The 14,481-nt window shown below is 35.0% G+C and overlaps 1 protein-coding gene across 2 annotated transcripts in view; it reads right to left on the bottom strand.

Annotated features, from left to right (window-relative positions):
• Positions 1–298: 298 nt before the first annotated feature.
• MTMR6 (myotubularin related protein 6) overlaps positions 299–14,481 on the bottom strand; it is a 42,400-nt gene continuing 28,217 nt past the window's right edge. For both annotated transcript variants that reach the window (XM_011958639.1, XM_011958646.1), the window contains 8 exons: positions 12,948–13,080; positions 12,168–12,277; positions 11,637–11,762; positions 8,832–8,881; positions 8,210–8,410; positions 5,992–6,123; positions 5,787–5,913; positions 299–3,567 (listed from right to left, as the gene is read on the bottom strand). In XM_011958639.1, the coding sequence (XP_011814029.1) occupies positions 3,307–3,567; positions 5,787–5,913; positions 5,992–6,123; positions 8,210–8,410; positions 8,832–8,881; positions 11,637–11,762; positions 12,168–12,277; positions 12,948–13,080 (1,140 nt within the window). In that variant the 3' untranslated portion in view covers positions 299–3,306. The remainder of the gene's footprint in view (positions 3,568–5,786; positions 5,914–5,991; positions 6,124–8,209; positions 8,411–8,831; positions 8,882–11,636; positions 11,763–12,167; positions 12,278–12,947; positions 13,081–14,481) is intronic.

Genomic DNA, 14,481 nt, shown 5'->3' with positions numbered 1-14,481 from the left:
CCTTGAAGAACAAACGAGATGTTTACTGACCATGATGGATGGTTTACAGCAGTGTTTCTCAAAGTATGATTCCCCAACCATTTGCATCACAATATCAAAAATATTGCTAAATGCAAACAATTTATTGGTATGCAAATGATTTTAACTCCAGAGTCCCAACCCCTAACTACTGAATCAGAAACAGAACACCAGGGCTAGAGAGTCTACTACTAGCTTCTGAAAGTTCCTTTCAGTTATGCAGGCCACTATTTTATAAAAGTTGCCATTTAAATGGATATTTTACTTTGCTAGAAATAACTAGAGTAGCACAAATACTGTTTATTAAAATGTCAGGGTTTCATGTTTACATTTTCTTATATCAAGTACAATGGTATATATATTCTTTTTTGAGATAATTATTCTAGATTATAGGCTTTCTTCTAGATGTAAGTTCCTAAAACTTAGTTTACATTGATATCTAGATATATATCTTAAACAGTCTCCAAACTTTCTTTAATTAACCAAGGCATGTTAATGTCACTTGGAATTCTACATGGAAAAGCCAACAAAATAACTAAAACTTGACTAATGAAGATCAATGTCACTAATAAAAGTCTGCAACTGTAGTAGTAGGTTGGTGCAAAAGTACTTGCGGTTTTTGTCACCACTTTCAATGGCAAAAGCCCCAATTACTTTTGCAGCAACTATGTAGTTTTATAGATGATCAGCATTTAATCCAACTTAGCATGTCAACTGGAAATTTTTCAAAATTTTAAAACTGGCCGCCTGCAAAAACCCCTTTTTCAAAACAGGTTTGACTGACACCACCTCCCTGCTCTGCTACCCGACCAAATAAGTTCAATTTGTTTTTAAAGATTTCCCTTCATCTTTACTCAAGATTCCCTGAGCTACTTCTAGCCTAGCTGACCTTTTCAAAACACCCTCAATAAAATTATCCTCTTCTCAGCCAGTCATTTTCTTCCTTATATTTACATCCAGATCTGCCTTTGGAGAGACATTTCACCTTGAATGTCTGTACTCACCAGACCCTGCCTTCCATCAAGCTGGCAAGGGCACAATAGAATACTGATTGTAACATGAGCAAGTGGCAGAAACAAAAGGAAAACTTAATGACATTATTACCTACATCTGATGGGCCTTTTAGTCCACTATACCTATTTTAAATATTCTGGAAATTATTTTTGTATGAAACAGGTATGATTTATCAACAAACTTTTGGAAAATAAACTCCTCAAACCTTATGGGCAAGTCTACTTGCCCACGTGAGAAGAGAAAAAAAAAAAAAACAATTACAACTTGATTCTATTTGTTTTATCCAGAAGAAAAACATTCAAAGTTAAATGTGAACATTTAATTACCTTTAAATAATATATGAAATAATTTACATGCTATACACTTCCAAACACACTCAACATAAATCCAACTTTATAAGACATATACACAGTCTGCTTTTGCCAACATATACCCTGTAGGTCACGTCAGATGTAACTGATTTCTCAGTCCACCTGTGAGCATATAAACACACAAATATATGTCTAAAGTTGAAGATTAAGATAATAAACCAGAGTTGAATACAAGAAGTCAGCCACAGAAGATTCTAAAACCACAATCAGTGACTGGAACACCAAGGCACAAAAACTTCCCTTTGTAGTCACAGAGATTAAGTTTCCATTCCCAGTGCTTAAATATGGAAGCAGTATTGGTTAATCACATACTATATTTTATAGTGCATTTCTGTTGCTGTTTAAAAAGGAGTATTTTTAAAATTACATAATGTATTACAGAAAAGCATTGGAAAAATAAACAGGATTAGATAAGCTTTCATACAATAAAGCTTTTTTTTGGTCTGAAAAAGATGTTGATGTTCAAAACTGATATAATAGAGGTGTAACAGAAAGCAGCATGAGGGACCCTATGCAAATTGCCTAATACTCAAATTGTACCTCATGCCACCATGTTATATAAATTTTAAAATTTAAAGCCAGTTGGGTGATATTGCTAATTCCAAGCGATAGTTTTGGGGTTTTTATGTTTTGTTTCTTGTTTTTTGGTAATTTAAAGATACATACTTTAATAAACAGAATAAACAGTAAATATAACATGGCAAAATGAAATCTTTCCCGGAGTTTAAGTTGCTTTTGTTAAACAATAACTTTGTAGTAGAATCTCTTTAATTTTCTTTTTTTCTATATTTAACAAGAAGAAAAATAATGCTCCACATAGAAATGACTTCAAAATTCATGCAACCATGCACAACCTAAACTATCTATACTTCCCTTTTATATTTACCCAAAAGTTTTTGGGTAAACTGAAAGTTAGATACTCCAGGAACAGCAACTCACTGAGCAAATAAGGCAGTTTAAAAATATACGTATACATATACTCTTCACCGTTTCTAAGAACAGTTTTAGAGCTTTAGCTCTTTAAACTTACATAGTTGTGAAAGAAATAAAGCCAACCACAAAATAAGAATCAATGGAATGCAGTAATCCATATATAAAAGACAGTCAAATGTGCTTATACGTATTCAAGAAATCAATAATCTAAGCTGTAAATAATAAATTACCAAATAGCACTAACCAAATTATGATCAGAATAAACCTTCAGTTTCATTAATTTTGAATACGAAAGTGGGGCAGGCTAAATGTGAACAGTGTACTTCTACAAGTGTTTACATAGAAGTATTGTAGCATGCAACCCCAGCAGTAATGAGAGCACAATTCTTTACAAACAAAACAAGGCTGATCAAAAGAAAAACAAAACAAAAAATCTTGTTGTAGGCTGTAAAACATAAGGGTAAAGAATCCACTGGGAATTTAAGGCTTTCTTAGAAATATTTTTCATGGCACTTCAACATTAAATATCACTAAAAGGCAAAATATGTAAATATTCATAGTTACAAAGCTACATAATTGAAAGCACATGCCATATCATTTATTAAGAAACTATGTTGTCAAATTTTGTTTTCTTGAAGTTAAATTGTACTTAAGGAAGGCTATTTATGTTTGGCTGAATTAACATAAATCATAAATGTCAATTCACTAGTGTACAGTGCAAATTGTGTTTTGAGTAAATACATCAAATACCACTCATTTCTTACAGAATTGAATGTCATTCCTTGCTGGAAATGCAATTAAAATGACTTATCTCTCTCACAAGGGCAGTTATTATCCTTCCTTCAACTATCAGCCTACTGTTAAACCCTAAAATTGTTATTAGACAAATTCCTCTTGGTCATGCTTACAGACTATCCTCACACTAATCCTTTTCTTGCATTGCAATCATTGCAGAAAAAATTCTAGGAGTCTAACAAGTCATTCTTGCCACACCATACTCTAAGCTGACCACAGCAGGTTCTGATTTAGAAAACTCTTCTGCATATTCACTATAACGATTATCTGCCAGGCTGCTGCCCTCTATAGTTCGAAGAGCATCATTTACGGGTAGCAGAGTCTGCTCTTTAAAACACAGGGAAGTTTTGAGGGTAGGTGATTCAGGATGAACTGAATGCAACAATTCCTTGGTGAGGATGCCATCTGTTTGCTTATTTTTGCGCTGTTTAATTTTCTAGAACAAACACAAATTTGAAAAGAAAATTACTAATTGCATATACCACAGTATGTTACATGAAAAAAGAAAACATGCTTTTGCAAAATATGTTCTCTGTATGCATAACAAAACTGAATCTCAAAAAATTAGAAACATTCAATGCATATGACATGGTTGAAAATCCTAATTGTGTACAATTTTTTGCTGTGGAAAATTGTTAGTTTTTATGTTTATTAAACAAACAATCCAGCAAGACTTGACTGCAGGCAATCACTAGGCTTCCACACTTGAAATGGACATATATTACCTAGAAAGCATAACAATTAAACATTTATAAAAAAACAAATGTATATGAAACATGAAAACACAACAAATAATCTTGTGTAGCTAAAGGGCTCACTGTATAAAGAGTTTTTCTTACATGGTTTTCCTACAGTGATTTGTTAGGTAAAAATAACAGATTTTAAACACAACAGAACTTTTATTTTTTTAACAGATTTTTAAAGTGTCCTGTGGCAGAGTATCACACTCTCTAAATTCTTGGACTGTCCCAATAATCCTGTATTACCTATTAACCTGGGCTTGCCTCTCTTGACCATATTCTTCTACAATTTACTCAAGCAGTCATTACCTCCTTATACAAAAGATGAGTAAGGGAGACTCCTGCCTGAGAGGTAGATGAGACAGTCTTACTGTTACAACTGTCTAGGATTTTAAAAATATATATGGACTTACTGATCCTTTTTGCTTACATAGGATAGCAGAAAAAAGATTATAGGAAAGTCTTAGGATAGAGAGGGATTTGTTAAACAAGACACACCCAGAAAGCATAAAACATTGACCAATGTGACATGAAAATTCAAAACATCTATATATAGCATACCATGAATAAAGTGGAAGACAATAGGTTGGACAAAGCCATTTGTAATATATATAACTAACAGAATTAGTGCCTGGCATATAAACAACTCTTACAAATCAATAAGAAAAAGGCAAATATGCCAATAGAAAATGAGCAAAGATTTGAACAGTCCATTCACAGAAAAGGAAAACTAAATGGCCAACAAATATGGAAAGTCATTTAACTTCATTTGTAATCATGGAAATCCAAAACTGAAAACAACTTAAATATTCATCCATAGCTGAATGGATAGACTGTGATATATTCATACAATAGAAAGTTATACAGTAGTTACTAAAAAAACAGATGAATAAAAGCTGCATGTATCAACATGGATAAATGTCAAAACAATGTTGAGCAAAATGAAGCACATAAACAGTATGGTTAACAGTTTTAAAACATCAGTTTCTTAAGCAGAGTGGAGGGTATATGGGCATATACATTGTCTGTTTCCTTTTACACCTCATAGAAACATTACAGATAGTCTTTGGTATTTTTTCAATACACAATAAAAATATTTTAAGTCAAGAAAAACAGTATTACAAATTGTGGATACAAACATATATAGTAAAAGTATAACAACATGCACAAGAATGACTCAGAGCAAATTCAGCACAGTGAATCTGCAGACCTCAAAATACATGGGTGAAGACGCTAAGAGTATAGAGGGTCTTCAAATAGATCTATGTTTTTTTCTTTTTTTTGTTTGTTTTTGTTCTTGAGATGGAGTCTCGCTCTGTCGCCCAGGTTGGAGTGCAGTGGCACGATCTCGGCTCACTGCAACCTCCGCCTCCCAAATTCAAGCAATTCTCATGCTTCAGCCTCCCAAGTAACTGGGATTAAAGGAACATGCCACCATGCCTGGCTAATTTTTTTAATTTTTTTAGTAGAGATGGGGTTTCACTGCACTGGCCAGGCTGGTCTCGAATTCCTGACCTCGTGATCCACCCGCCTCAGCCTCCCAAAGTGCTGGGATTACAGGCATGAGCCACCACGCCCAGCCTATGTTTTATTTCTTAAAACAAGAACAAGAAAGATCTGAGGCATATATAGTAAATGTTAAAATCCCACAAAAGCTAGCTGGTGGGTACACAGATAGTTATTTTATTTATCTATACACTATGCTATATACTTCCAGTATTTTAATGTATTTTAAAATACAAAGAAAGTGATTCGAACTAACATATTCAATCAAAGTAGGGTTGACCTGATTTTGAAGCAACTGCTTACTTCAGAAGTTTATATGCTGATTTACACCAACAATACAAGTATTAGTCTAATTATAAACTAATTTAACATTCCAAATATATTAAATTAGATACTTCAGAATACTTACAGATTCTAGGTCTTTAATATCTTTCTCTAACTGTTTATTTTGCTCATTCATATTCATAATCATATTAAATACAGACTGCCTAGGATGCAGTGTTCGATCAAATTGGTGGTACATGTTCCTCCAAAACCTTTATGACAAAAAAAAAGTTTCAATAAATTGTGTTTGAGAAAATTCAAATATAAATACTTCAATGATGTCAACTTACTTAAAATTGAAAGATATTGTATTTGGCTCCAAAACTGTAAATCTGTGAGATGTGGAACTGTAGAGAGGATTTAAATACTTCTTTTGGTCTTCCAAAAGAAATGGCCACAGGGAATAAGTCTTTTCCTTCAACCTTAATGCAATGAGAAAAACATAGAGATCTTTCCTACAGATGCAAAGTAGTAATGGTAATATTCATTTTTATAAATCAGGCAATGGCTTCTGAAGCAGATTTAAATTTTAGTTTTTTCTTCTATTCACAGTCTAACCTCGTCTCAGAATTCCATATTCTCTCTATTCTCCTTTTTCATTCATAATTAGGTAATAAATAAAGCCATGTTTCTTGAACACAACATAGGTATAACATTTTCTCTCACAACCATACATTTTAAGGGATTCCTCTCAACTCACACAATTTCAAAAACCTGGTCTCTGTTTCACCTGCTTCAAATCACCACAAACATACACATAGAACAAGACACTAATGTATCTTTCTGTCTGGCCTTCTTCTCTTAACCCCACATCTGGGCTGTAGGGGCAAGCACCACAGGGCAGGAACACACGTAAGTGTGAGTGGGCACAAAAAGGGAAACAGCCCAAATCAGGGTGTTATGCAAGAATTTTAAAAGCCAATTATTTTGCAGATCTAAGAGTAGGTAGGCAAAGGTAAGAATGGTTTTAGACTGCACATTTACCAAGTAAACATAGTGTAGGTATCCAGAGGGAAAGCGGAAAATCTCCTCATTTTTCCGTAACTCCTAAGATGACCCATAGGTGTGTCTTAGAGAAAAACTACTAAGAAATATCTACTTTTATTTCCATCTTGCCATTTTTGATAATGTTTGGCACTAATTAAGGATAGTTTTTCCTAAAATAGCTCTGTACTCCAGGAGAAGTCACTTCTGTGCTCCAAATTATAATAAACTATTTGCAATCACTGTAGCATAGAGCTAAAGTCTCAATGTTCTTTCATTGTTCATCTCTGCCATTCTCTATTCATTTTTTTTTTTTTTTTTTTTTTTGAGACAGAGTCTCGCTCTGTCGCCCAGGCTGGAGTGCAGTGGCGCGATCTCGGCTCACTACAAGCTCCGCCTCCCGGGTTTACGCCATTCTCCTGCCTCAGCCTCCCGAGTAGCTGGGACTACAGGCGCCCGCCATCTCGCCCGGCTAGTTCTTTGTATTTTTAGTAGAGACGGGGTTTCACCATGCAGACCAGGATGGTCTCGATCTCCTGACCTCGTGATCCGCCCGTCTCGGCCTCCCAAAGTGCTGGGATTACAGGCTTGAGCCACCGCGCCCGGCCTCTCTATTCATTTTTTATTCCCTTTACACATCTTTAGAATTTTCCACATGCTCTCAGTTCTGCTGTTAACTCTGCTGGGAGTGTGAGCATGTGGCTATCTTCAAATACTACCAGATTTAGCTTCCTCAGTATGTCCCTTGGATGTTCAAAAGTCTGTTAAGTGCTCTTTATTGCCTACTGTAAGAGGCAATAAAGAAATCCAAACTCAGAAGCCCAACCTAAAACAATATACCCAGGACCTCTAAGACCTACTCCAGAGATCTTCCTTGTAGCAAAATTCAGGCAAAAACCCCTATCCCCAAAGACTGGTCAGGAAATAACATGAACTAGGGTCAAGTAGCGTCTCAGAGTTTTTCTCTGGACAGACGCGCTAGAGTCAACACAGCTAGATTTCTTTTCCCCAAAGAACTGTCTGTTTAGAAATGCGGGGAGAGCTATAAGGCTCCATCTTACCTTAAAACAAACCAGCAGTTTAAAATATTTTACACTTTAAAACTAGCGACCAACACACTCTGGGAAATTAAACAGCGTAAGGATTTCTCTGCTCTAAAATATATTAATGCAGACTGGAAAGAAGCATGAGGGGACTTTCCAGGGTGTCGGCAACATTTCACGTTCTGGGTTCTGGTGACATAGGTGTGTGAGTTTGGTAAGATTTACTGGGCTTCATACTTACGCTATATGTACTTTTCTGTATGTATGCTACACTTCAAAACACACTTTATAATGTGTTTTTACTATTACCTGAAAGGCAGGGGAATATTAGAAGGGTACTCAGCTTTAGAAATACAAAAAATAAAATCTTTACAACAATATTTCAAATTGTCAAGATATTTTATTAAGTTGCAACCACGATTTTTGTTAGACCTCAGCTAAGTAAGGGGAAAAGGAGACCCTTTTAATTGAATCATCTTACTTGAGCTCTTCTCTTTCCTTTTGACAATTTCCAAGGAAGTTTCCAAACTGGCATGAATGAATATGTTCATGGATCTGAAGAAGAAATGCTTCACTGAATTCAAAGGCTTGTGGAAACTGTTCGGTCAAATGCCACACACATTCCAAGAACTGAGTAAACACTGGTGAGACTTCCTTTGGGTCACCATCCAAATGGCCACACCTAACCCCACAGAAAGTACAAGCTTTTAAAAACACCTCTGAAAGAGTCCATTGTTCAGGTATTGTTAATCTTAAACATACAAAAATATTCCTAAAGCACTGTTATGTTAGCACAAAAAACTAGAATTTTTATTGAAACCATTTATGAGTTTTTAAACCACAGCTTTAAAGGATCTGTTACCATCTCTAAATATAATGCAGCCAAAAAGGAAGGTAATAAATAGTCATAAAAATTAACAAGTGTACTAGAATTGAAAGAAATTACAGACAAAAATTAAACATCTTCATGTAAAATACAGTAAAAACCATGACACTCTCACCTCCCACCACGCATGTGAGTTCATAAGGAACAGAAACATTTTGGCATTCTAAACTTGGTTCACTAATTTTATAAAATATATGACTGTGTAACTGTGACTCACCTCTCTGAAAATTTATGTCCAAAAGAGATCCAATCCTTTTCTATTAAAACCTTAATGAGAAAAAGTAAAATTCACTTTCTGACTACTTTCAATTATTTTGTTTAGGCTGGATTAAATCTTATTAGTTTAAAAACAGTATTTACTGTACACTTTTAACTTATAAACAAAACAGTACAAAAAACCACAGGCAAAAGAATGCCAAAACCTTGATTCGAGGTGGGGTTAAAGAAGAATAAAAACGCACAAAAAGAAATAGAGTAGTTTTGTGACTTAAATTATTTCCATTTAACTTATTACATTTTAAGTGAAAAGAACATGTTATAAAGCAGTATTACATTTAAGTTTTTGTATGTATGAAGATGACATATCATAGGAAAAAGGCTAGAAAAATGTAAACCAAAACTGCTAACAAAGGTTAACTCTAGGTGGTAGACTGAGGTGGATATTTTAAGCCTTTCGGCTTACTTGTACATTCTTTGTATTATTTATATACTACTCTTTTGAAGAAAAAAAACTAATGATAAAAAGACCAATTTTAATCAAATCATCTTACTTGAGTTCATGTTCAAATCCAAGTGTTAACATCTATCCTCTTGAATGGACTGACTTTATGTTTTCCTTGCTGCAGCTTCTCTACTTACCCACTCCACTGTAAAAACAGATTTCTAACTTTTTCAGTCTAATCTAAACAAATATTTGTAGTATTTAGTATACTTTATCACTTCATTATACAGTTACCAACCACATTCTTTTCACAGTGTCAAAACTGCCGGTTTTAGCTTCTCTGAGTTTTCTCAAGCCTCTGCTTTTGGCAGAAGGCTATACACCGATGTGGCTGAGGATGCGGTCACTGGAGCTCAGGCACAGGCTCCAATCCCAGCTTCACCACTTTGTGTGACCTTGGCCAAGTGATCTTTTGGCTGGAGCTACAGATTTTATTCTGGTCTCTCTGCCATTCTTCTGCATAGCCACGTTTAAAGCATAACTCAGTATCTTTCTCACTAAATGTATTCTTCGGCTTATCTCAGTGAAGAGCCAGAAAGCAGCACCATCCGTCCTGGCACCTAATTCAGAAACTTGGAAATCATCCCAGAGGAAGACTCCTCTCTTCTATCCCATATCCAATCCATGACCAATTCTTATTGATTCTGCTTTCTTTTTTTTTGAGACGGAGTCTCACTCTGTTGCCCAGGCTGGAGTGCAATGGTGCAATCTTGGCTCACTGCAACCTCCGCCTCCTGGGTTCAAGTGATTCTTCTGCCTCAGCCTCCTGAGTAGCTGGGACTACAGGTGCACACCACCACACCCGGCTAATTTTTAGTAGAGACAGGATTTCACCATATTGGCCAGGCTGGTCTCAAACTCCTGACCTCATGATCCACCCACCCTGGCCTCCCAAAGTGCTGGGATTACAGGAGTGAGCCACTGCGCACAGCCACTGACTCTATTCTCTAAACATCCCTGGAACCCATCACTTCCCCCTTCACTTGTGTGTTACTCTTTTAGTGTGGTAAAATTAAAAACTTTTGTCTCGTAAGTTAGTGTAACGGTGTCTACACTGGCCTCCTAGCCTCCATTCCCACTCCCTCTGGCCTTCAAGACACCAAGCCATCTTTTCAAAAAGCACATCTAATCAAGTTACTGTTTGCTTGTTTAAAACTCTTTAATAGCTCCCATTATCCAAAGAGGGGAAAGCCCCATTCCAGCCTTCTCTTCCTCAGGCCCTGACCCCACTCTATTCCTCTGCAGCCAAGCCCTCTATTCTAATACTCACTCTGAACTCCATCCATCACACATTACGGGCAGTTACCAAAAGAGGTTATGCTTTGGTTCACACTGTTCTTATTGCCTGGGAAGCTCTCACATCATCCCCATTTATTACCTAATTTCATTTGGATGTCTAATAAATAATTAAAGCCAAACAAGGCAAAGAAAATATTCCTTATCAGATACTCTCAAGGTAAGCTGAGCATTATTTTCTTATTAGCAGCATTCCCGCTTGGCCTGTCCGAGAGTCAGTATGTTAGCAGCACAAAATAGTCGTGCTAAAAAGGGACTGGTGATTTTAAATCTTCCCTTGCTTTAAGATGGCACTGTATTTAATAATTCTAAACTAATGAAAATTTTCTAACATCTCTTCATTTAATTATGAGTTAATATGTAAATTTTGAAAACATAAGTTAATCTGATCACACGTTTAAAAGCAAGCAAATAAAAATCTGATCATACCTTTAAAAGCAAAGAAACAAAAAGCAGGAACTAGGCCTTTATCTTCACAAAGGAGAAAATCTATTCAACCAGAAATTTTATCTTCAGATATAAAACATGGCTAACATGTTATTACACTTACAAATGCAGGTGTTTTAAATAGAAGGTTTCCTTCAGAATTTAATTTTAAGTACTCTTATTTGTGCATTGTTGTATTACATTATTTTTATTTGTTAGATAAAAATGAGGGACAAAATACTGAATATTTACATTGCAACATTTTAGGAAAAAAAAGTTATTTAAATCTAAAGTTTATTGTCAGCATTAGCACACATGGAAATGAGTCTAATTCACGGTTTCCCAACCTCAACAGTACTGACATTACAGGCCAGAATATTCTTTGCTGTGGGGCTGACCCCCCCAGCAAAAATTTTATGCATTATAAAATGTTTAGTTAGCAATATCCCTGGCCACTCCCACAGATGTCAGTCTCATCATTTCCTTTAGTGCAAAATTGTCTCCAACATTGCCGAATGTCCTCTGGAGGGACATAAAATTACTCCTACTTAAGAACCATTGGTCTAACCAAATCCTTACCATGAATCCCTTGATTGTCCTGTAGTAGGAATCCAATAAAAGAGAACCCAGGGAACAAACCTGGGAAGTCCTATCCCAACCGTCAGAACAATGCACCAACACACTTGCATTTTCAACTGTTATTGCCTGAAAAGAAAGATCACATACATTCTAGCATACTTTAAGGTAAACCAATAAGTTCTACTTGAAAACCATACTACCAGGTACTGTTACAAAGAAGTACTATGCCTGCAATGATAATGTCACAGCAACGATTTCCAAAATATGCAACAAAATACAATAACAACAAACACACAAGCAAACCAAAAACAAAGAAAAAATGTTGCTTCAAAGTATTTAGGAACATCTTTTTAAGTTTCTACATTAAGTGCTACATGATATTTTTAAGGCTGAAAATAAAGTGAAGCTCATTTAAAAAGCAAAAAATAATAAAAGTTACCTGATGAATAGATACCAGCCCCCAACAGAATGAATCTACTCCTTCCCAATCATTATAGACCCCAAGACCAAATATGAAAGATAAAGTGTTACTTTGGCCAAGAAGATTGCAGCATCCATAACAGCTTTGATATGGCGAAGCCATCCTGAGCTCTCCAAACCGGAGTAGAAATCATTGACAGAAAGCCCTTTAGTGCCATTGACTAAAAGAGGGATAAAAATATTTCAATTAGAATATGGCTAGAGCTTCTGTGAATTAAGAAAGAAGACAAAATAAATAGGCAAGACTCTATAAATGAAAAGACGCTATTAAAAGCTCAATAACTGATTCTTGGATATATTTTTCTATTATTCCTGTGCTTACAAAAATGCTCCAATTTCTTTAAAAACATTGTAGCACAAGCATCTAACTAAAAATAATCTTCTATTTTAATTTTTTAAATTCCATACTATGGAATATTTAAATGAACATTACCATAAATTAGTATTTACTGTACTGACTACTCAAGAATATCTATCTAATAACAACTTTTTTGCAAAACCATTAGAATTGTTCTAATACAGTAGCCACTAACCAAATATGGCTACGAAACATTTGAAATATGGCTTGTCCAAACTCAGATGTGTAGTAAGTGTAAAATACACACCTGATTTCTAAGAGTTGTTGGAAAGAAAAATATCTCATTACTGATTTTTTTATATTGATTACATGTTAAAATAATGTTTTTAATATATTAAGTAAGGATATCATTAAAATTAATTTCACTTCTTTTTAATTTTTAAAATGTGACCACTGGAAAATTCTAAATTACATGTGACTAGCATTAGATCTCTTTTGGACAAGGGTGCCTAAAAAAGCAAGCAATAATATACCTTCCAATAATTTCTGAAGGCTGGACCTCATGACATGAATATTTTCAATTCCAACAAACTGAAATCTAATATTGGAATAGTTGTCTTCATTTTCATAACCTTTTCCAGCTGCTCTGTTGGCCATTGCATTCAGCTAAAATTAAAAGTTTTAGAAATTTAGAGACAAATTACTTTTCTCTTTTAATTTACCAAAATGTCATGAAAATACTAAATAAGCCGTATTTTAGCTAGGAGAGAGTTTAAAGGAACTCATCAAAACTGAATAAGCTACCATCCATCTTTTAATAAGTAAAAATGCCACATGTTATTAAATAGTAGTGAAGGAAATAATAAGGTAATATGATTGCTATATAATGGAAAGGTCAAAATTCTCATAAGTTCATGAAACCAATTCATTTATGTTTTTGTCAGTTTTCCATATGTTCGTAATATTTTAAAATTAGAAATGTCTCCTATCTAATTTTTAAATGATTCAGTTAGGCAGAGCTGGCTGGGGGACTTTTCTTTTACAGCATGAACCTATAAGTTTACTTCAGAACAAGCCTAGAGCACTGATCATTCTGAAAGCCACAGGGCCCTGAAAATCAGATCTGAAATATGCTTCCGATTACTTGAGGTCTTCTATATGAGAAATTATTGGAGGCCCATACACCATATAATATGGCATATAACCGGCTATTGAGATACATCTGTGAGAACTGGGACAAAAATAAACTGGTCTCCAGGAAAAAATAGATTGCTTATAGGCCCATGGTCTTTAGCTATTAGATCAAAATGTTGTCAGCGCTCCCCTTAGGATCTGTCATGCTCTATTCTTCCAGGCTAGGATTTCATATAGTATGTTAACACAATTTATTAAAAATTCTTATGAACATGGATAAAACGGAGCCTAAATTAGAAGAAAAGGAGCTCTTCATTTTGTGGATTTGACCTCAGTTTGGTAACAAGTACAGTTAAATTGTATCCTACTGACTGTAAAATCTACAGTTAGATGCTAAAAAATGCTTCCACATTATTACTACTTGATTTACATTTAACTAGTAAAACAAAGAATGATATATTTTCTGGGAAGAAGATAATTATATAAATAAGAGCTACAAGGTCCTGAAAAACAAATCACTGTATCAGACCTCATCTTCAAAAATTCTCGTATTACAATAGCCTTTTATATCTACTATTATCGAAAAAGTGTTCTAGAATTTTTCTTATAAGAGAGATCACCAACACTCTCAACTCCTAATAAAGTCTCTTATTTTTAATAAAAGATTATCAAAGTTATCAATTTCTATTTTTAAATAATAATAATAATAATTATATATATTTTTTGTCACCCAGTCTGGAGTGCAATGGCACGATCTTGGCTCACTGCAACCTCTGCCTCCTGGGTTCAAGCAATTCTCGTGCCTCAGCCTCCCAAGTAGCTGGTACTACAGACGCCTGCCATCGTGCCAAGCTAATTTTTTATATTTTTAGTACAGACGGGGTTTCGCCATGTTGGCCAGGCTGCTCTGGAACTCCTGACCTCAGGTGATCC

Source organism: Colobus angolensis, unplaced genomic scaffold, assembly GCF_000951035.1.
Source record: "Colobus angolensis palliatus isolate OR3802 unplaced genomic scaffold, Cang.pa_1.0 Scaffold113, whole genome shotgun sequence".
NCBI lineage: Eukaryota > Metazoa > Chordata > Mammalia > Primates > Cercopithecidae > Colobus > Colobus angolensis.
Note: the sequence above shows the minus strand (reverse complement) of the source record. Positions and strands in the feature narration are given on the sequence as shown.